The 23,866-nt window shown below is 45.0% G+C and overlaps 1 protein-coding gene across 12 annotated transcripts in view; it reads right to left on the bottom strand.

Annotated features, from left to right (window-relative positions):
- Positions 1 to 319: 319 nt before the first annotated feature.
- ppip5k1a (diphosphoinositol pentakisphosphate kinase 1a) overlaps positions 320 to 23,866 on the bottom strand; it is a 46,679-nt gene continuing 23,132 nt past the window's right edge. For 3 of the 12 annotated variants that reach the window (XM_024265052.2, XM_036217254.1, XM_024265053.2), the window contains 13 exons: positions 23,593 to 23,816; positions 21,473 to 21,600; positions 17,404 to 17,698; positions 17,083 to 17,211; positions 16,864 to 17,004; positions 16,693 to 16,786; positions 13,783 to 13,908; positions 11,960 to 12,022; positions 6,908 to 6,967; positions 6,257 to 6,436; positions 4,138 to 4,275; positions 3,949 to 4,062; positions 320 to 1,417 (listed from right to left, as the gene is read on the bottom strand). In XM_024265052.2, coding sequence (XP_024120820.1) covers positions 783 to 1,417; positions 3,949 to 4,062; positions 4,138 to 4,275; positions 6,257 to 6,436; positions 6,908 to 6,967; positions 11,960 to 12,022; positions 13,783 to 13,908; positions 16,693 to 16,786; positions 16,864 to 17,004; positions 17,083 to 17,211; positions 17,404 to 17,698; positions 21,473 to 21,600; positions 23,593 to 23,816 — 2,327 coding nt within the window. In that variant the 3' untranslated portion in view covers positions 320 to 782. The remainder of the gene's footprint in view (positions 1,418 to 3,948; positions 4,063 to 4,137; positions 4,276 to 6,256; positions 6,437 to 6,907; positions 6,968 to 11,959; positions 12,023 to 13,782; positions 13,909 to 16,692; positions 16,787 to 16,863; positions 17,005 to 17,082; positions 17,212 to 17,403; positions 17,699 to 21,472; positions 21,601 to 23,592; positions 23,817 to 23,866) is intronic. The other 9 variants (XM_024265056.2, XM_024265054.2, XM_024265055.2 and 6 more) reach the window with 9 other exon arrangements.

Below are 23,866 nucleotides of genomic sequence, written 5' to 3'. Positions count from 1 at the left end.
AAAGTAGGTGATTAACGTAAATCCAAATTTCTTAAAGGTAAAGTAAGACTGTGCGGATCCTTCTAGGTTTTGATCAGTAGAAAACAAGACCTGTTTTTGGAATGAGGCTAGCTCCTCCCACACGCGGCGGGAGCGGCAGGTTATAAACACACTTTAAAACGAGGAGCAGCAAAGGTGGAGCACAAACTGCATTGCATTCAGTGTGAATGGAGCTTTCCTAAGACCTTTTCATCAAGGTTTTGGATCTTCTAGTTACACATTAGACCAAAAGAGCTCCCGCTCTCTCAGCCTCAAGTAAAAATGAAGTCATCTCAAAGACTTGCCAAAATAAAAGCATCTATGTGTTTACAAAAATGCACAAAGACAACAACACATTACAAGACTGAATGCAGCTGTTAAAATAGACTATTGTTTTGAAGATGCAGCTTTATAATAAATATCTTCTCTTTAATAAACTATATGAACTCTGATGACAGACAGGAGAGTCTTGAGCGGTTTGACCTTCAGGTTGGACTAAAATAATCTGACAGTTGGGTCTATTTCATGGAGGGCAGAGCTGCAGCATGAAGAAGCACAGAAATGCTGAACACATTTTGTCCTGAAAGCTTCTGCAGAGGATCGCTGACTCAGGACTGATGAAGATGAACTAGCAGTCCACAGAGGAAGCTTCTCAAACAGACTCCAGCATCGTGACGTTCTCCTCTTTGCTCAGCCGGTCCTTCTCTCTGCCCCCAGCGCCACTCTTCAGTAACTGCATCCATCCAGTGAGGGGGGGGTAACAGTCATTTGTGGTCTGACCCATGCTCTGGCGTCTGAATGGGGCCAGGGTCTGGGGGGGTGTCAGGAAGGGGACTGTCCTTCCACAGGTCCATGGACTCTTTAGTGTCAAAGAATTCGTCGGGGCCCTCAGGGGACTGGGGGGTCTGCGAGCTGGATCCAGCCTCACTGCTGCTCTCTCTCAGCTCCAGCAGTACCGGCAGAGACCCGGGGGGGCAGTAGCCCTCCATCCGCCCCAGACTGAGCTCTGCTAGCTCAGAGCAGGGGAGCCTCAGGGCCGAGTCCAACAGCGGAGCGCCAGGAGGACCCCCACCTGCAAAAGCCACAGCCTGCCCCAGGACAGGGGCCTCAAGAGGATCGGGGTACTTGTCATTCACATCCTGGGACACGGCCTCATCTTCTGGGGAGTTACTGGGGGTCAGGGGAATCTGGTTGGAGACGGTGGGACATGGCGGGTCAAGGCCCGTTTGTCCAATCACAGAACCCAGCTGGGTGGCAGCGCTCTGGGGGGGGTGGGTCTCCTCACTGCTCTGAGGGGTGAGGGACACCTTATCGCTGAAGCTGAACCGGGGGGAGGTGTCAGCTGTGGTGGGGGAGGAGGGCCCGGCGCTGGACACGGTGCTGGACGGACCGCTGCTGTCTGCGAGAACACAATGGAGCGTGAGAAGAAGAAAGAACATAAGGAAGATATCGAGGAATTTTAGGGAAATTCCAGGAATCTGAGGAGCTCGACTCCCAGAACGCTGTTCAGGTAAAAGAATAAAAGAGAACCAGGAGTCTGCAACACGCGGCCCCGGAGACACATGTGACTCGTTGACCTCTCCATAGTGGCTATTTCTTTTTTTAATTTTTTAATCATTGATGACTTTACACTTCATACTGCATTGATATGATCCGATGGTGTAGGACACACGTGTTAAAGTCAAGGACCGAGGGCCGGATCCGGCCCTCCAGATCATTTTATTTCATTGTTATTAATGGCCCAATGTTATCTTGCACTTATTTCTAACTTGTATAATTTTGTCAAAATGTATTTTTATTGGGAGTAAAATTATTCTGGAATAATATTCCTACCTGGGCTATACGGTGGCGCAGTGGTTAGCGCTCTTGCCTCACAGTAAGAGGCTCCGGTTCGAATCCCGGCTGGGACCTTTCTGTGTGGAGTTTGCATGTTCTCCCCGTGCATGTGTGGGTTTTCACCGGGGACTCCGGCTTCCTCCCACCGTCCAAAAACATGCCTCATAGGTTAATTGGTGACTCTAAATTGTCCCTAGGTGTGGATGTGAGAGTGGATGTGTGTGTGATTGAGGCCCTGAGACAGACTGGCGACCTGTCCAGGGTGAACCCCGCCTTCGCCCATCAGTAGCCGGGATAGGCTCCGGCACCCCCGCGACCCCGAAAGGGAAGAAGCGGTCAAGAAGATGGATATTCCTGCCTTTTTATTATTTATAATTATATTAAGTTAAGTTGCTTTTTGGACTATTTTGATATTTACTAAGATTTTTAGGCTGTTTTGGAGTTTAGCTAATATTTCAGTTACATGCTAGCTGTTTTGGCTAACCTAAATTTTATTTTTTTTAGGCTAATTTGGCATTTAGCTAATATTTTAGCTGGTTATCAGCTTCAGCGTTTCAGCTATCAATTTCAGCATCTTCAGCTATCTGAACTATCATCTTTAACGGCCAAATTCAGCTTACAGCATTTACAGTAGCATTATCACAGGTAATCATATATATCTAGTTCATAATTATGTTAAATAGGTATGATTTTAAAGTTTTAAAAATTTCGTTCAATAAATGTTTATCCTGTTCGGTCCGCGACCTAAGGTGTGTTTAGGATTTTGGCCCCTTGTGTGATTGAGTTTAAACCCAGGTGTAGGATGTCTTTTATTTTATTTTGAAAGGATGTCATGCAAAGCTCTGTTAAAAGTATAAACTCTTTCATATTTTTATTTTAGTTAACTTATTTTCTCTTAAATCTCTATAAATCAGAAACTTATTTTTCTAAAGGGTGAGTGAAGACTTTGTGGCTCCAACTGAGTTCTGATAGGTGAAACATTGACCGAATGGCTCTTTAAGTGTTAAAGGTTCTGGGCCAGAGGTCTGTAACCAGAGAGTCACAATGGAGGGGTAGAAGGGGTAGACATCCGGAGCTCTGAGAAATCGGTGCTTATTGCTGGACTGTTAGCCTAGCTTCAGTAAAGGGCGGGGTTTCTTACAACTACCTATACTGAAGCAGGGGTCTGCAGCCTTGTTTCCACTGAGCGGTCCAGACCGGACTGGACTGGACTTTTCAGCATTTCCATTACAAAATGGACCCATTAAGCAGGACCGACTGGTAGTCTGTTGGTCAGTAGAAAAGTTGAGTGGACCCGTGAGGGCGGAGCTTCTGCCGTCACATGATGTAACTCATTGATTGGCGGAAAGGTTTCAGGACGGGAGCAAGCGTCTGACCAGCGCTTTTCCCGACTCAAGATCCAAACCCAAAGTTTTGTCCTCCTTTCGTTCTGACACACAGCTACGTCATCGGTTTGTAACCGATCAAGCCCAGCCAGAGCCACAGAGCTCCATTTTTTTCTTTAGAAAAACACTGTTATAAAAACTGTTAAAGCAAATGGAATTAGTTTGACTTTTGATGGTAGTACCTTTCAAAATAAAATACATCCTAAGCCAAAAAAGATTTATTCAAATAAAAAAAGACAAAGTCAAACAGGACATTTTTTATCTTAACAGGACAATAATGGTGTAGAATCCCATAAAAATGCATTTTTATTCCTTTAGAACATTGCCTCTGAGCAGCAGCAGAAAGGTTTGTTCGGCAGAAGATCAGATTTCCTTTAAATTGATTCCAATCTGACAGCAGATGAAATCTTCAACCTTCATGTTTGAATTTAGGAGGAGTGGTAAAGCAGTGGTACAGCTATTTTACTAATCTAAGTTTAAAAACTTGAACACCAAGAACAAAACTTAATTTATTATCTATTGGAAGCAGGAGCATTTTTCTTTGAGGCAGAGAGTCGTGTGAGGGATAGGAGTCATGCGTGGCTCCAGAACCTCAGGTTGCAGGCTCCAATCACTATGAAGGACTGACGGTTGCCCCTCAGAGAAAAACACTCAAAAAATTCTAAAGCTGTCTTTAGAGTGACGGCAGAAGACGACTGCTGATACTCACACCATGGAGGTCTTTCAGAGCGAGATCTCAGGGAGATGGAGGTGGAGAGGACTCTCTGTGGGAGGTAGGTGTCCACCAGCGGCTGGTTGTGGGGGTCAAACATGGCTGACAGAGCTTGATGAGCACAGAGAAAGAGGGTTACGTTTGGACTGCACAGAGAGCGTACCTGCACGCACCAACAGGCCTCACCTCTGCTGGTCCGGCTGTGGGGGTCCCCGGCGCTCTTGCATATGCTGGTGAGGAACTCGTTGACCTGCTTCAGCGACAGAGAGTTGTGCAGCGTCTCCAGAGGGTAGATGGAGGGCACCATGAAGCAGCCTTCAAAGCCTGCAGCACAGGATACACACCGCGCCCGCAGGCGCATCAGCCCCTCGTTAGCCGTGTAGTCTGAAGAGCGAACCCGCCGCTGCCCACAGCAGCACGCCCATACGGTGAACCTGCTCTGGGGTCGGATGGGCTCAAAGCTGCTGTGGAGTCCTGAATGAACCGTGCTGGACACCATGATGGACCGGCACGCATCCAGGATGCTGCACCAGCACAAGCAAACCAAGCCAAACTAACGTGCCTGGGGGTCAGTCCAACTCTCCATCACAGCTGCAGCTCCAACACCTCATGAAGCCCACTGTTAGTTCAGAACCGAGCATACCAGAGCGGTTCAGTCAAACCAAAGCTGGGCCGGGCCGGGCCGATCCTCAGCCAGAGCCACAGAGGGGGGGTTAGCAGGACTCATGCTGGTTAGAGCAGAAGAAAGGCTGGCATTCAGAGGGAACCCGAACAGAGCAGCTGACAGGACGTCAGGACCAACGAAGTCAGAGAGTCACCTCTGATCAGAGACTCCTCCCCTTTAGTCCCTGCTTTTCACAGGAAACTGAACCTTTGAAAACATTAAAACTGAAACATTTCAGTAAAATACAAACCATTCTAAAGACAACTTTAATGAAATGCTGGAACATTCCTAACGATGTTCGATGTAATAAATGGATTTGTAGATTTGTTTTGAACCTCAGAAAAGCTCTGCTGTCTTTGGGCCACTCCTTCATTAGATTTCACACTTTCACTTCTGGGTAGTTTTCCACAGCCTTCCTCCTTGCTCCTCATCACTCATAGCTCTGCTAGCTTCATGTGAGCCCTCCACATCCTAAATGTTGCAGTTCCTCTACTGAACACAGGAGGCAGTTTTCAGGGACGGCGCTGCTCCTCCACCTCTGCAGAAATTCCACGATCTACATAGGTGATGCTGCAGAGGTGCCCCCCCACCCCCACCAACAACCTTTAAAACTACAGCAGGCCAAACACCTCAAACCTCTTTTCATTTATGTTAATTTTTGGTTTTAAAGGTGAAATATGTTTCTGATGGCAACAGTTTATGGAGTGTATCAAGAAAGCCAAAAACCACGAGGAATAAAACTGTAAAAATCAACATATATGAATGAGCGGTCACATAGAAACAGCTGGTCAGCGTGCCGTTGTACACGCAGCAGAACCAGAAAATACAGAAGACAAACCTCCACCTCCTCTTCTAGACGTCCCAAACGACCGATAAAAAACTGCAACCTTAACAGGACTGTCGTCTCAAATCAACAAGCCTGTTCACACAGTCAGGGGAGAGTGTTGACTTTGTTCACTCATCCATCTGTCCATCCATCCAACATCCTATACTCCTCCATCCATCCATCCATCAATCCATCCGTCCATCCATCCATCCAACATCCTATACTCCTCCATCCATCCATCCGTCCATCCATCCAGATGGAGAACCACATTCACTAACGAGGGATAGTTTTCCAGTCTCCAAAAACCCTTCAGCATGTTTTCAGACTGTGGTAGGATGCCAGAAGAAGCCCCCACATGCAGGGGGATTACATGCAGACTCCACACAGGAAGGACCTAGTCAGAACTGTAACCAGGAACCTTCCTGCTGTGAGGCGCTGGTGCCAACCATCACATCAGCCCTAAAAAATAGGAGCAACTGAGTTTTTGAAAACATAAAAGTGCCAAGTGGTAAAATTGTGAAACATCTTTGTTTGCCTTCTTTCTATTGGGCCAAGCTTGTACTGTTCTCATAAAACAAAACAGAAAAGATTGTTATAAAGTCAGAAAAGATTAGAAGAAAGCACTGATGACAGCAGAAGTAAGGGGCGGGGTCTGCTTTTTGAAAAACGCTCATTCCACCAAACAGGCAAGCATGCAGAAACATCTGGAGCCAAAGCATGAGTCAACCACAGAGCAAGCACAGTCCCAACTGAACCGTGAGCAGCCGCCGGACAGACTGTGAGGGCGGGGCATGGAGGGCGGGGCCTGGGCTGACCGTGATGGTACTCTAGGGGGTCCTGGCCGGAGACGAGCCAGTTTCTGAAGATGCGGAGGTGGTAGGAGCACTGGTGGAGGTGGTGGGCCAGCGCCTGGTCCAGAGAGAAGTGGCGACGCAGGCTGAGGTCGGTGGAGAAACACCTCAACAACTGCGCCACGTGGTGTTGCTCCAGGGGCTCTGAGGAAGAAGAGGGAGAGCGAGTGGACAGAGCAGTGGACCAGGAGGGAGGGCAGAGCAGAACAAACCACAGAAGACGAGCTTTCAGCTCAGACACACAGGCAGGCCAGGACAGGAAGGGAGCGGGGCGCTTCAGGATGAAGGAAAGCAGCAGCTCAGCTGGCTGCAGACTGGAAGGTCAAAGCCAAACATAGAAAACAACCTCTGCAGCCCTCAACACTTCAGCAGCTAAACACAGCAGTGACCCAGAGCAGAAGGCCTGCCCACAGGTAACCACGAATGGAAGACCCGCCCACAGGCATCCATGAACAGAAGAGCCGTCCAAAGGCAACAGATCATTGATCCCTCAGAGAAGCAAAACAGCCCCAAACCAACACTCTCCAGAAAGGTGTTAATGCACGTCAGACGGACAAGCCCGACAACAAAACACCCTTGGTGAAACATCAAAAAGCAAACTCGGGGACTGTGTACCTGCAGTAGAGCCCCAGGGGGGCGGAGGCACTGCCAGGGTGGAGCTGTCATCTTTAGTTCCTGCAGTGAAGGACACACGTGAGGAAGAGCAACAGTGACAGCGAGCTGGCAGGGTTCAGTCACCTTCACAGAGTGCAGGAGATCTGCCCAGTCTCCATCATCAACCCCAATATCAGCCCACACTTCTCTGGCCACCAACCTTCCAACCTGAGCTAACACACACACACACGGGTGCAGAGAAAACAGCAGAGTGTGATCCATCACACAGGATGCGGGGCTTAAACAGCAGTGGTGGTGAAGCAGTTTCATTTTCCACCGGTTTGATGTAAAGATCCGTTCTTTTCTTTACACTCAGATAAAGTCAGGAATGAGTCTTCTCAACCAAAGCTGCTCTCACGATGGAAAGCTTTACTGGAAGTATGAATTATGGGTTTGACCTCTGAACCTCATCAAGGATGCTTTGAACCTTCTCCAGCAGCTCACCCTCACTGACGGTTCAGCCCTCAGGAACGGGTCAGCTTGGCTCTGTGGGGTAGTGTCTGACCACAGTCCTTTGCCACCCAGCAGAGTTGAATGTTGAGATTTAGACGCTCTCTGTGGACACCGATGGTAGTCAGTTACAATGAACAGAGAGGTTGAAGTCAAACTCATGAAGGAGCTCACTGCAAAGGAGAAGGCCCAGCTTCCTCATTCATGTTCAGACACATGCATGTCCACTGTCTGCAGAGGAAACAGTCAATGTGGGGATGAGAGCCAACCAGCTGCTGGATGGAGGCGAGTGAACAGGGTTCCCACCCCCAGCTACAATACCTCACTTCACTTCAACATTTCTGTCCCGAAGAGCAAGTTCTGATTCCAGCTGACAACACGGTCCCTGAACGCATCAGCACGTGAAACAGACCTGCGCCGTATGGGTGGGTCTGTGTGTGTTTCTATGCATGTGTTTGTTCTCCTGTGTGTGTGTGTTCATTTCGGTCCTGCTCTGCATGAAGCTCCAAAATATTCACAAATATCTAAAATGAAAGTTGCTTGAATTGCTGATCATATTTCAGCTCATCCCTCAGTGGTCGCCTCAGAGAATCAGCTCTCACTGATCCGCACATTTGGTTTGGCAGTTTGATGCCGGACGCCCTTCCTGTCACAACCCTGTACTTTATCCGGGGTGGGGCCCGGCGCAGGGAGAACCAGAATCAGGCCTCTGTGGGTACACAGTTAGGCAGCACTGTGAAGGGTCTCGTCTAAGGACCCAATCCCGATGAAGATCATCACACCTCCAGAGAAACAAACTGGTTTCCTATGCACCAGTCCAGCGTGCAGCCAACAGAGCCATCCAGCCACTCACTACTCAGCCTAAATAGACTTAAAATACTGTGAAATTTGAAATGAGCCTTATTATAAAACTGACTCAATAGGTAGGATGGTAGACGTCTGATTGGAGACTGCAGGTGCACTTCCTGCAATTTCACGTCCATGCCTACGGCTTAGAGCCCCCAGCTCTGTCCCCACCAGTGTTTCAATAAATGACTGTCAAGACTTAGAGAAGGTAGAAAAGGGCTAAGATAGGGACAAGAAATTAGTAGATATTTCTAACAACAGTAGTAAAAAAGCCACTTATTCAAAATAGTAAATATTCTTATTTTTTTGCTTACCAAAACATATGATTTTTTTTAAATCAAGATTTTACAACATTGCAGTATTTTTAATGACATGTATTTTGTAATAACCTATATTGGGAAAACAACTTAAAGGATAACCAAACTCTAAATAAACCGTTTTTGTCTGTTGACCTCTAAAGTGCTGTCTGTTGGTCATTGCAAATCTTTCACAAATTAAAAAAAAATTTTGTTTAATCCTTGATAGTCTAAAACCATCTGTGTGCGTCCCCCTACAGGTTGAATCGAGGTATTACAGTTGAATTTTGTGATTGGTCAAACCATTTAAGTCCCACGTCATTTCAGAAGTCCATATCATGATCTGCAGCTCCAGTAATGATGACAGTCTTGCTCTCCAACCCCACCACTCTGACTGGATTTTAACATTTTCGCTGTGGGTGGAGTCAGCTGACAGCTGTCCTGTTTAATAACCTTTCAATTCAGTGTCAAACTCATCGCACGGGGGCCCAAACTCCAAAACACACCTTAGGTCATGGGTCGAACAGGATAAAGATACTAAAACTCAATTTTTTAAAACTTTAAAAATGTAACTTTTAAACATAACTATGAATACAAACAGGCAAGATTATTATTCCAGAAAAAATCAATTTAAACCTTAAATAACTTTAAATATTTTACTCTCCACAAAATAATATATTTTGTCAAAATGAAACAAAATTAAATCACTGGAAGATAACATCCAGCCATTAATAACAATAAAATGATCTGGAGGGCCAGATAGAATTACTCAGAGGGCCACAACCGGCCCCCGGGCCTTGACTTTGACATGTGTGCTTTAAGTCAAAAATCAAAGGTGTGTGTGTGTGTGTGTGTGGGTGTGTGGGTGTGTGGGTGTGTGGGTGTGGTAATTGTCAATATGCTGGTTGTCTGACACATTTTAGAGAAACTTACAGCAGCAATCAAAAATATATACAAAAAATCTTTGTCATTCTTTTGTTAAATGTTTAACATATACATTTTATTTTTTAATACATCAGAAAATTATCCAAATTTGAATAAAATTTCATGACAATTGGATCAATAAAATATATACAGTATTTTAATTGAGGTTTAGTTTGACAGTATTCCATTTCAGGAAATACAAACATTTTGGATCAGAGTCTTTCAAAAGGAAGACTACAGCCCAATCTGAATTCTTCCCTTCTCCCTTCATTTGACCCTCCAAACGTAGAGTTGTGAAAAATAGTGACTCATATGTTGTACGTCACTTTCGTTTGATGACGTCACCATTAATCGCCGGTCCACTAGCTTTAGTGTGGAGCTTCCAGCGCTTGAATGTACACAACAACGCCATTTTATAACTTTAAAAAGGCCACGCTACAACATAAAGTCATTACTTACATTTGAGTGTAAACTTCTGTGCTTCAGAGCGCACCCACATGAAGAAAAATGCTTCTCAGCATGACCCAGCTTATCCATGCGGGGTTTGGAGGGTGAAATTTGAAAAATAATTTTCTGGGACTCACTTGGACTTCAACTCCTTTAGATGGAGGGGAAGAGACAAGGGGAGAATTCAGATTGGGCCTGAAGCTGTTACTGTTAATGACAAATGTAATGAATTTGATTCACATTTGTATTCATTTTCAAAATTTCTCCCTGTATAGTTTAAGTTACTGTGTTCTATTTGCTTATGCATTTCTCCATTTATTTATTTTTTTTTGTATTTTATTTATCTATTGTTTTATTCTTTAGAAAGGCAGAGATTTAATGTGAACGATCAATTCTACCTCTAGCACTTACTCATGATTCTATGACTTCTTTTCATTAATGTGAATTTAGTTATTCTGAAAAAAGGCTTTTCTTTGTAACTCCCCTTTCTAAGTGTGTTGTGGCTGAAAGTGTTCCACACGTCTGCGGATGTGAGTGGGAAAGTCTGGGCTTTGCTTCTCTCCTGCCCCCCTCAGGACTGACGGATGGGGGTCCAGGTGACGCAGCTTAAACCGCTTAGACCCTCTCAATCAAACTGCAGTGGATTCATTCAAAGTCTTACAGTGATGCGCTGAAGGGCATTGACCTGACAAACCTGGACCGGGTCTAAAAATGTCTGAAGTTCTTCTGGACTCACTTGGAGAACATCATCCGTTTTTTTCTGATACAAAGACAAAATCAGATCCGAGGTGTTTACAGAGAAAACTGAAATGAAGGCTTCATCATTCGCACATCTTTTCCTTTCCTCCTTTAAAACTCTCTCCATTAAAATGGTGTTCTAACATGTTCTTGTAGCATTTTCTGATGATGGCGGATATGTTAAAGAAAATTAAGATTAAAACTGTAATCCTGCGTATTTCAGCACAATTTTCTTCAAATTGTTGTGAATCAGGAGCAGAGGAGAAAACACAGTTGGAAAAAGATAGTGTTTGTGACATAGAAAACACACTGGGCGGGGCCACGAGCTCCCTGCTCCGCTCCATTCTGATCATCCACTATCAGACAAATAGATCCATGAACGTCTTTGTTTTCCTGGTCTGAGCTGGAATCTGGATCAGAACTGTACGGCTGGATAAAAACAATATTGCTCACCATTTTTGCTCGACTGCTAATGTTAGGCTGAGGATGTGAGGGGCTGTAAGCTAGCAGGAGAGTGTGTAAACAGATGGGTGATGAGAAGTGGGGGCGGACTTAACCCCACGCCAAAAGTCCAGCCCCCAATTCAGAGGTGAATTTCAAATGAACTTCTAGAACACTGTGTTCTAGAAAACATCAGTTTTTCAGATTTGAGCTGAAAGCATCATAAATAAGAGACCACTGGGAACGCCTTGAAAAGAGATCTGAAGACGATCAGACTGGGACTTTAAAAAACATTCTTAGGAACACAGAAACTCAAATAAATGGGTTTAACATGCAAGACAAAATCATATGGGGGAGAAAACAAACTGCTCTAAATCCAATCAGCACTGACGGCTGATGAAGGCGAGCAGGTTGTGGAAGCAGCTGAGATCAGATCTGCAGATCTGCTCGATGTTCAGAGCCGTGGCCCAAAGCTACCTCAGTCGTGTAGTTCTATTCATCCAAGGAATCGTAGCAAACATTTTTCTGACACATGAGCTGTAGGAGGAGGAAACATTGCCAACATCTTCCTGACAGGTAGACTGCACTGATGTTTAATGGCAGCACTGAGAGGCGGTTTAAAAATGCACCTCTGGAGGATGAAGCACAGGAAGAACCATGGACATGAAGGACCAGTGGGAACCCTGGTTAGAGAGTCAGCTAATGTTAGAACAGAATGGGCGGAAAGACTAAAAAAAACGTGAAAACTTAAGAAAAACTCACAGAAATGCTGAAGGGCCGAGTGATCGCAGAAGAAAAAACTAAAAAGAAGTTTGAAGTCATGCAAGGCAGGAGGAGGTGGAGTGGAAATACTTGAAAGAAGCAGACGTACCATTAGTCGGATGCTTTGCAATTGACACAGAAAACCGTTTTACTGCCGGCATAGACAACAACTCTGAGGAAAAAAATATAAAGAAATCACGAGCGTTACTGCCAGAGCACAAACACATCAGTCATTTCCAAAATGGACGCAGGTTTCAAAGATCAAACACTTCAGAAGTCTGTGAGCAGGAGGAGGCCGCGGCTGAACTGATGCTGAAGATGCTGACAGGACGCTTCATGGAGCATCTTCAGATGGGATGAAATCATGCCAACAAACAAAGAAAAGAAAAAAACTAAACAGGGATGGACCTGCTGCTTCCCTTCAAACACTGCAGCTACGCTCTGGAACGGCGCCATGACAGACCCACACGAGCGTGACCGTGCACGCCCGCTGTGCACACACACTGCTCTAAAATCTGGGCCTAACCTCCACAGGAGCTCATGCTGTCTGAGCATGTCTGAATGTTTGTGTGCGCCCATGAACCCCCCCCTCCAAAAACCTCTGCTCTCTGGCCTCCAGCTCGTCTGCAGGCATTATGGGTAAGGCCATCCGACCCAACGAAACCGATGATCCATGGATCAAACCTACAGATGTTTCTGCTGAACTGAGGAGGTTCAAGCTCGTCTGACGAACTGCCTCAAAAATTCATTAGACCTACGGTACCTGTATCCTTTCTGAGAGCCCTTAAACTCACGTTTAGCTAAAGAACGACAAACTCCAGAGGCAACATGACTGAGGGAGGAGCCTGCCAGCATAGCTGGAGCTCCCAGGCTTCAAATGTACTAAAGAAAGTTTACAGCTGATATCCACAGTCTGGTGTTTGAAATAATTAGTCAGGCAGAAATATCAGTCCCTGTCCTTGTCCTTTGAGTGGAGCGGCTCCTCGTGTGGCAGCCGCTGGGATGACACTAACCACAAAGGTTCAGAAATAAAGCGGCGTCTTCTCGTTTGGACCAGAGTTCATGGTTGGATTCATGAAAAGTTCCACCTTTAAGCCCTAAAAACTACATTTTTTTAAGAAAATGAGAAAAATGTGTCAACAGTTAATTGAACCGCGAGTCAAATAGGTTCAGGAATGTGGCAGCGACACCCAGCCCAAAAAAGTGGGTCTACAATCACAGCTATGAGGGGTGGAGGGTGGGTGGGGCCAAACATAAAAGGAAAGGCCAAATAATTAGAAGCAGAACAGAATCACAGGATTTGGCAGCTTAAGAACAAATGAGGTAGAAAGCAAATCAGACGGGACTTAAAGTGACAGCAAAAAAGAAAACTACAGGAAGTTGCATGAATGACTCCACATGACTGTTGTCTGCACAGCTCTTCTGTAATGTTGTCACACACATGCTGGGCAGCACTCAGGGTGGGGCATGACAACACAAAGGCATCTTTCAATTCTAAGCCTTCAGCAGCTCAAATCAACAATCTGAACCAAATTCAGCAGCAACGATTCTGAACCCCCCCCTAAAAAAATAAATAAAAGAACCGACACAGAGCTCCTTGGATTCACTAAGATGCGGCAGGAGCCTCATCTCTGACTCTGCTGGACAGAACTTCAGTCCTCAGTTCACCACACCTCCACCCCCGTGCTTCACAGCAGGCATGCTGACCTGCCAGTTCTGTTCAAACTATATGGTGTGTGTGTTTATGTGTTGGGGGGGTCCTGAGACCTTCAGGATTAGAGGTGCATTTAACATGTGTCTACGTAGCAGACTAGTGTTATTATGCTGATGAAAACGTTAGAATTGAAAGAGGCAGATGATCTTTCTGTACTTTATCATTTTGATATGGGGGGGGATTACTGCTTCCCTCTGCAAGGATGGGGGGGCACCTACCGTCTTTGTAGGGAAGGCTGCCGGAGGAGAACTTTTTGCGGTGCACACGTGCGTAGTCCTGCAGGTTAGGCGCGCTAGATGAGCCCCCCAAGACGGTGGTACTGAAGAGCCCGGCACACTGAGAGCCTGTGGGGGGGCGGGGATGGGTTAGTCACCACTGCATAGTCTGACGTCCTTCAGACAAGCAGCTTCAGAACATCACAGACGTTCACTGCCTCTGAACGTTCAATCACTCTGGTCTTTAAACTACTTTAGTTCATCACTTCCTAACATTCCTTACGTAGTGACCCTTGTTCTATTCTAGACATGCCTACATTTAAAGTGGGTCATCTGGACCCCATAAGACAGCGTGCTGAACTTTTTTTTTTAAAGGACTTTTTACTTTCACTGGTGACTGTGGCATACATAAAATCCTGTCCACCTCTGTCATTAGAGGGATCACACATCAGTATAGGGTGGGTCATCTGGACCCCATAGGAGAGCATGATTAATGGATACATCGGTGTTATTGGGCGAGAGATTATTTGTATATATTGTTTCCAAAAATTACAACTCAGAGACGAGTACACTTAAATGTGTATCAAGTGATGTGTTTTTGTGTAATGAGGGAGGGTGTGGCCTAAAGAAATCAACACCCATTAACTGTGGATGAGAACTGGACTTGAGAAATAAACATTTCACCCATTCACGCACACATTCACACGCCAAACACTGCCGCCCACCTTCCACCAGAGGCAAGGTGGGGTTCAGAGTCTTACCTAAGGACACTTCGGCACATGGGCGGGCAAGGCGGGAATCGAACCTATACTCTTCAGATCAGGATCAACCTCCCTACCCCTCAAATACTCCAAAATAAAAATGTAAAAAGGATTTAAATTGTATGCGTCATCCTACATCACAAATTTAGAGTTGATGTTATTAGCACTAATTTACATGCGACCTGCTCAAAAGCGACACGTAATAGTTGCAGCCAAGATGCAGATTCAGATTTTAAGTGCATCCAATTTCTTTTTAACATTATTATATTGGGCGTTATTTGTATTGCATAAATGTCCTTGTTACATTGCTATTTAAGCTAAAGTCTTCACATTAGTTCAGACCATTTTACAGATGTATGGCTGACTGAAAAATCTAATATTGTTTGTATTGCCCGTTGTTCAATTTATTTTCAGGTAAAACAAGTTCTGCAAATTTGTTGAAATTCATAAGAACCATGCGCTCTTTATTTGCACTAGCAAATATTTTTTTTCTCAAGTATTTAAAAAAAAAAATATGGAGGCTGGAAAACAGCGGACAATGTACTTGCATACAGTTGGACTCGGGGGGTTACATACCCTATAAAAAATGATAAATTCTGTGGTGCATGCGTGTGCTGAACCATGGCTACTGATCCGTAAAGATCACAGATCAACCCCGGTCCATCGCCCCCTAACATGCTGCATTCCTCATTTTAACCAAGTTTCTGGTTGTTGTGGCAGAAATGTTTGTGACTGCTGTTTGATTTCAACACAATCCCTCATTTTCCACTTGATCAAAGTTTGAACCCTGCTGACTGGCATTCTCAGTTCTTTGGATATCTTCTTATATCAATTTCCTGTTTTGTACAGTTCGGTTATCTTTTCCCTAAGGCTGGGCGATATGGCCATAAAATCCAATCTCCGATTTTTTCATTCCAAATTCAATTTTTGATTTTTATTGATTTTTTTTCTCCCTCCTTTTACTTTCTTTAATAAAAGTTACAAATGACAGAATATTTTTAACAGAAACTATTTTATTTTCCCATCTCCTATGAAGTGCAACTTCATCTTTGAGCTGTAAAAACAACAAGCTGTAAAAATGTTACAGCAGGTTCTTTGTGAGGTACCGCTAGCTTCAGCATCCAATAAAGAAAAACAACACAATCATTCAGCAGAACAATTCTGACAGCAACAGCCTTCAAACTGATGTCGCTGTTTGTGGTTTGATGCTCCCAGTTTGAAGTTAGAACGTCAGTGACCAAAATCCAGTTTTTGACTCAGTAGATTAAAAAATAAATCTAAACATATTTTTTACTGGACAAAGTATTACATTATTTTTCATAGAAAAACCATTGGAGTTATCTTAAAAAATATTATGTTGAATGCAAACAGAAGAAGTTACAACGTAAAAACATCAGATAAAAAAAAAAACAAAAAACACACACCGCGTTTTTTCACTAAAGAACTCCTTTATTGATTTCTAATCAGTCTTTGCTCTCTGGTTTTCTATGAATATGTCAATGAAGTGTTTTATTTTCTATCACAATTGAGTTGTTTCTTTTCTTTATAGCAGCTAAAAAGACCTTCTGTAGCCCTGAGAGGAGAGCGGTCAGTCTGAACCAGATGAAGAGAAGGACAGGTCTTTTAGAATCTTTTAAAAACATTTCAATGTTTATAGAATTGTTACTATCATATCACTGACAGTAAAGATGCAGCTCTCTGACGAGGGGGAGCTTTTTTTTTTTTTAGCTCAGCAACGGTTCTGTAAAGTTACAGAGAGTCTACCAATAAAGTTCATTTCATTTATTATTACATATATAAATCACAGTTTTTATAAATGTCCTTTGAATTACTGCTGCTGCAGCTCGCTAGCATTAGCTTAGAAATAGCTTGTTAACATTAGCTTAGAAATAGCTTGTTAGAATTAGCTTAGAAAAAGCTTGATAGCTTGATTTTATTAACACAATTCTGAATGTTTCTACAAAAGTAAAAACCCTTTTAGGAGAAGAAGTTTAGAAGCTGAGAGGGGTGCAAACCCAGTCTTCTGGTAATCCTGCTGGTAAAACACGGATCCCTTTCAAATTGATTAAATGTATGGAAAAGATTCTCTAGGATCAGTGCTCGCTCATCCCGCACACACGCTGCCACACCAACAACGTGCTCCCACTCTTACCTAATCCGCTTTGTTTCATCTCGGGGGACTGACGTGAGCAGAGCGAAAAGAGACGATAGCTGCCCACTTTGGAGGAGGATGTCTCTGACAGGACCTGGGGGAGACACAGGGACCAGCAGAATCAGCAGCAGGACAACGAAGGCTGGTGATTTGTGGGTCAGCGAGTCGGACCTCCATGGAACCGGTCTTATGATTGCGGATGAGTGGAGACTTCCTGGGAATAGTGACCGGCTCAGACAGTGGCACAGCTCGGTCAGTTTCGTCTCGGGAGAGGTCCTCCAAGCTGCCGGGGTCCGACTGTTTCTGCCCGTTCTGAAGAAGAGAACTTCAAGTCAAACCACCTCACGGAAGACAGCAACAGGGAGAATGGAGGAGCTGCTGTGGCCTCACCTGTCGGGCTACATCTGCAGAGGCAGGTCTGAAGCCAAACCCGGTCGGTGCGTTCTCCTCCTCCTCCACCCCCTTCACTCCAGGGCTGAAGTGGAGCTCCACGTGAAAGCGCTCCTCAGAGGAGATATCCTTCACATACACAGTGTGGGAGATGCATGCTAATAATTTGGAATTATCCTTACAGAGAACCTTGTTCGCCTGCTTCTGGGATCAAATTTAGACTTTTCATACACGTTTTAGGGTGTAGATAAAGATGTAAGTATTTTTTTTAAAAACAAAGCATTTTATACTTTAACATCATGTTTTACCCTTGAGACAAACCTTGTTGTTGTCCTCATAGAGCATGATGACGATCTGAGTCATGTAGTTGAGTTCAGAGACAGCTCCCAGGTAGTCCATGGCTCTCTTCCACTGCTGGTCCTTATCCTCCTGTGGCACAGAGAGGACGGCCTTCAGATCAGAACCAACGCCTAAAGATCCGCAGGATTCTGCTTTGCTTACGTCCAGCAGGCCTCCGTATCTGAAGATGCTGAGCAGCGAGTGGACATGGCTCTCACTGGTGAAGTACAAACGCGTGCGGACGTGGCGACCAGGGGACATCACGCCACGAGAGTACCTGAAGGCATCACACCGTACACACAACAGTGACACTCTGATCACACATGAAGGATCGTCTAATCCGGCATAGAAATCAGGGTCTGACAGGTGTTTTGGTAAACTATGATCAGTGTTGGGCAATTACTTTTAAAAAGTAGTTGATGACTGTTCTGTAGTTACTGGGTTAAATTGTAATTAAACTACTTCACTCATCACCTAATTGTTATTTTAGTTTTCTCCACTCATATGCAAATTCTCAAGGGAAAACAGCAAAAACACGACCCCATTGTCCTTCGTTTAACTAAATTTTTAAAGCATATTTTTTATATCTCTGTTTTGTTTCATTTAACAGACAGAAAAAGACAGAACCTTCAAAACCTAAGTAGAAAAGTACGTAGGGCTGATTTAGTCCAGTAATTGTAATTTATTACCAAAATTTGAACTTTAATCTATGTTCCTCCGTTACTGACAAAAGTAATTCTTCTTCTTCTTCTTTTCCTTTCGGCTTTTCCCTTCAGGGGTCGCCACAGCGAATCAGTTTCCTCCATCTAAGCCTGTCTTCAGCATCCTCCACTCTAACACCAGCCACCTTCATGTCTTCATTCACTGCATCCATAAACCTCCTCTTTGGTCTTCCTCTAGACCTCTTTCCTGGCAGCTCTAGACTCAGCATCCTTCTACCAATATATTCACTGTCTCTCCTCTGAACATGTCCAAACCATCTCAGTCTGGCCTCTCTGACTTTATCTCCAAAACCTCTAACATGTGCTGTCCCTCTGATGTATTCATTCCTGATCCTATCCATCCTGGTCACTCCCAAAGAGAACCTCAGCATCTTCATCTCTGCTACCTCCAGCTCTGCTTCCTGTCTTTTCTTCAGTCCCACTGTTTCTAGTCCAAACAACATGGCTGGTCTCACCACAGTCTTGTACACCTTTCCTTTCATTTGTGCTGAAACTCTTCTGTCACACATCACACCTGACACTTTTCTCCACCCATTCCAACCTGCTTGCACTCTCCTCTTCACTTCTTTTCCACACTCTCCATTACTCTGTACTGTTGACCCTAAATACTTAAACTCCTCCACCTTCTTTATCTCTTCTCCCTGTAACCTCACTCTTCCACTCTGGTTCCTCTCATTCACACACATGTACTCTGTCTTACTGCGGCTAACCTTCATTCCTCTCCTTTCCAGGGCAAACCTCCACCTCTCTAACTCCACCTCCACCTGTTCCCTGCTCTCACTACAAATCACAATATCATCTGCAAACATCATAGTCCATGGTGATTCCTGTCTAACCTCATCCGTCAGTCTGTCCATCACCATTGCAAACAGGAAGGGGCTCAGAGCTGATCCCTGATGTAATCCCACCTCCACCTTGAACTCCTCTGTCACCCCTACAGCACACCTCACCACTGTCTTACAGCCCTCATACATGTCCTGCACTGCTCGGACATACTTCTCTGTCACTCCAGACTTCCTCATACAATACCATAGTTCCTCTCTGGGCACTCTGTCATAAGCTTTCTCCAGATCTACAAAGACACAGTGGAGCTCTCTCTGACCTTCTCTGTACTTCTCTATCAACATCCTCAAAGCAAATGTTGCATCTGTAGTGCTCTTTCTTGGCATGAAACCATACTGCTGCTCACAAATGTTCACTTCTGCTCTTAGTCTGGCTTCCACTACTCTTTCCCACACCTTCATTGTATGGCTCATCAGCTTTATTCCTCTGTAGTTACCACAACTCTGCACATCTCCCTTATTCTTAAAAATGGGCACCATCACACTTCTCCTCCATTCCTCAGGCATCTTCTCACCACCTAAGATCCTGTTGAACAACCCGGTCAAAAACTCCACTGCCATCTCTCCTAGACACTTCCATACCTCCACAGGTATATCATCAGGACCAAGAGCCTTTCCACTCTTCATCCTCTTCAAAGCCCCTCTCACTTCACCTTTACTAATCTTTCTTACTTCCTGCTCCACAACCGTCACCTCTTCTACTCTTTGTTCTCTCTCATTCTCTTCATTCATCAACTCTTCAAAGTATTCTTTCCATCTTTCCATTACACCACTGACACCTGTCACCACATTACCATTCCTATCCTTGATCACCCTAACCTGCTGCATGTCCTTCCCATCTCGATCTCTCTGCCTTGCTAGTCTGTACAGGTCAGTCTCTCCCTCCTTACTACCCAACCTAGCGTACAAGTCATCATAAGCTCTTTGTTTGGCCTTTGACACCTCTACTTTCACCTTACGCTGCATCTCCCTGTACTCCTGTCTACTCTCCTCAGTCCTCTCAGTGTCCCACTTCTTCTTAGCTAGTCTCTTACTCCGTATACACTCCTGCACCTCCTCATTCCACCACCAAGTCTCCTTATCAACTCTCTTTCCTGATGACACACCAAGTACACTCCTACCTGTCTCCCTGATCACATTAGCTGTAGTTATCCAGTCATCTGGGAGTACCTCCTGACCACCCAGAGCCTGTTTCAACTGTTTCTTAAAAGTCATGCAACAATCTTCTTTTTTCAGCTTCCACCAGTTTGTCCTCTTCTCTGCCTTTGCCCTCTCTTTCTTCATCTTCTTCACCACCAGAGTCATTCTACACACCACCATCCTGTGCTGTCTGGAAACACTCTCACCAACCACTACTTTACAGTCACTGATCTCCTTCAGATTACACCGTCTACACAAGATGTAGTCTATCTGTGTGCTTCTACCTCCGCTCTTATAGGTCACTCTATGTTCCTGTCTCTTCTCAAAGAATGTATTCACTATCGCCATTTCCATCTTTTTTGCAAAATCAACCACCATCTGTCCTTCTACATTCCTCTCCTGGATACCAAACCTGCCCATCACCTCCTCATCACCTCGGTTTCCTGCACCAACATGACCATTGAAATCTGCACCAATGACAACTCTCTCATTTCCAGGGATGCTCATCATCACTTCATCAAGATCCAACCAGAACTTCTCCTTCTCTTCCAGCTCACATCCTACCTGTGGGGCATACCCACTAACAACATTGAACATGACACCCTCCATTTCTATCTTCAGACTCATCACTCTATCTGACACTCTTTTTACCTCCACAACACTCCTAACAAACTCCTCCTTTAGGATAACTCCTACTCCATTTCTCTTCCCATCTCCACCATGATAGAACAACTTGAACCCTGCTCCTAAACTTCTAGCCTTGCTACCTTTCCACCTGGTCTCCTGGACACACAGTATGTCTACCTTTCTCCTCTGCATCATGTCCACTAACTCTCTACCCTTTCCTGTCATAGTTCCAACATTCAAAGTCCCAACTCTCAGTCCAACACTAGTGACTTTCCTCTTCTCTCTCTCCCTATGAACCTGCCTTCCTCCTCTCCTTCCTTGAGAAAAGTAATTAAATTACAGTAATCCATTGTCTTGTAATCCTTTACCCCTGATACTGACTATGAGACCGAGTCTCCTAGAAGATCTGGGCGTAGCTTTCAAAATAATAGCCTGAAATGCTGTCGTAAGAACACACAAGGACAGGTCTTTTTGATTTTTGACCATGAGAACTTAATTATTAGTTTCTGTCAAAGTTGATTGTGCAGAATGAGATGCTGACAGAAATCCCAGCAGGATGCGTGTTTTCTTCACATCCTCCAGCATGTGAACATGCAATTCAGAAGAGGATCCCATCCAGAACCTGCTCTGTGCTCATAGATGCCCTGTGTACATGGTTCCCTTCATCAAAATCATAAAAAACACTTCAAAATAAACAGGGGGGTGAGGCACCAGACTCACAGGGGGTGCAGTTTGTTGACCGCCTCGTCTCCGTGGGTCCTCTGCAGGTCAAGCTGGATTTTTCTGACCAGTGGGAGACAGTAAGCGTATGCGATGTCCAACTTCTCCACCTTATTTATCCCATATTCCTGCAAGAGGACAGATGAGAGGGTGGGTGGAGTCCAGGACAAGGGCAGAGTGGGTTATCAGGAGAGCTGGAAGGATTCCAGGTGGGCCTCTTCATTCATGGGTCGGTCAGTCGGCGTCAAGGAAAAATACTCACGGTGGAACATGAATGAACCTTTGTAGAAGTGTTCACTCTGAATCGACCTGTCCCTTTAAGAGACGGCACCGTCAGTCTGGGAGCTACAATTTATTTTCATTTCTCACAGTTGGTTGAGTCCACCAGAGTGCGCTTCTATCATAAAGTCTTGGCCGGACAGAGAAGTGGCCGCAGGGCAGATGGGTGGTTAATGAGTGAAAATGGGTAGGAAGCAGAAGTGGTTTTAGGAAGATTTTGGAGGAGGTGGTAATTGGGACATATCGAAATAGACATTTTTCGCAAAACTGTAGTGGAAACACGTTTTTCTAAATAAATGCGGTTCTTGTTATGAAGTGTCTGTCCTGAGCGCTGCACAGCGGGCGCCACAAGAGGTCCCACGGCATTCACAGCTCATTATAAGTTGCGTATCATACGGAATTGTACAGCTCCTCCGTAAAATCACCAACCAAAGTTTCATCTGTAGCTGCACTTTTCAAGCTGGCAGCCTGAATTAGACACGGAAGTCTCTGTTGAGGATGACTACAAGAGCTGTGACAAACTTCAGTGGATACTGTCGTAACAAAGGAACAAAGGATCCAGCTGCTCACTTGTTAGAATGTTTTGCTTTTTTGAACCGACGAACAGGCTTCTCACGTGCATCTGATGAGACTGTAAATGGACTAGGGGTGCACGCCACACTTCAGTGACGTCACCCAAATGCTCCCCATTTAATGAATCAACAAAATTCAATTGTCCTCATCCATCGCCGTGATTCTAATGACTTATCGCGTGAGTTGGTTTGTGCTTTATCGCAAAATTCTAATTTAATGGAAGCCATGTCGTTTCGAAATTGTGCTTTTAAAGTTTTGCACAAATGTTTAATGGAAACGCAGCTAGTGTGTACTTAATCAGCATGACAGTGGGAAAACCCCTCTAGAGGATTTCACTGTCAGGACAGGAACTAAGATGCCAGAGAACACCGAGGAGAACCAGACATGGAAACTGGTATATGTGTTCACCATAAACTGACACCATCCAACGTCTTCACAGATGCCTACCCAGCTATTGGGCCGGCATTCACATTCTCGTTGAGCCCTTTACTGTCCTGGGCTGAAAAGTTGTCCCAGTCCGCCCCTGGTCCAGGACAGACAGTGAGTCCTGCTAGAGTCTGCAGGCCTCAACAAACAGGTTTGCAGCAGAGCTACAGAGCAGCAGCTCAGTGTGAATCCAGCTTTGCCAGAATGATGTGTGTATGGTGTGGTTAATCTATGACACAACGAAAAATAACTGCTGAGAAAGGCTAAACAAGCAGAAAAGAAGAGGCTGCTGAACAGCTGAAGACGCACAGCAGAACTGGGAGCTGCATTGTGCCTCGATCTAGAGAAGTCTATGACAGGATCCAGATAGAGGAGCTAGGAAGTCTGCAGCAGCAGAGAAGAACGAACGTTGGAGATGTTCAGGACATGGATGAGAGCTGGAAGACAGCGGTGGGATGTTGTGTAGGTGCAGCAGAGATCAAGGTTGAGGTAGGAATGCAACAAGGATCAGCTGTGAGCCTAAACAAAACTAATCAATAAATCAAATAATAAAAATACGATTATAAAATTCCTTTCTTGCTCAGAAGTGTTTTCTCTTCAGGTTTTCTTTTTGCTTTTGTAAACCTTTAGGAACATTGTGGAAAACATTGTAGTGAGACCAAAAGCTTTGCCGTTCAGAACAGTTTTATTATAAAAATCAGACTGTTATTAAAGCAACAATTGATCATTTTTTGTGCAACTGTTACTTTTAGTTTCTACAAGAATCAGAATCAGCAGAGCGTGCAGTCCAAACCTCTGCCCCATCTAAACGTTACTGTGTACGTGGGGGGCCTCCCCCTCACCTGTGGGATGACGATGTCGGCCAGAGCCCGGGACAGCCTGAACAGCTCCAGCGTGTCCTGCAGCCCCAGCGTGGCGTTGTGGATCACGTCGTACTTCACGCAGTCGTAGATGTCGGGTATCTTGCTGATGTCGTAGCGGCCGTTCTTCATGCGGAAGTCCCTCTCCAGTTTGGACCAGCGCTGCAGCATCAGCTCCAGGGTCTCACTGTGGTACAGCTGGAGGTCTGCAGGGAGGGGGGCATGTTGCACTGAGCAACTTCTCCAACTCCTGACC

The sequence above is a fragment of the Oryzias melastigma genome, linkage group LG3 (genome assembly GCF_002922805.2).
Source record: "Oryzias melastigma strain HK-1 linkage group LG3, ASM292280v2, whole genome shotgun sequence".
In the NCBI taxonomy this organism is placed as follows: domain Eukaryota; kingdom Metazoa; phylum Chordata; class Actinopteri; order Beloniformes; family Adrianichthyidae; genus Oryzias; species Oryzias melastigma.
The sequence above is the reverse complement of the archived record's forward strand: the minus strand, read 5'-3'. Positions and strand labels throughout refer to the sequence as shown.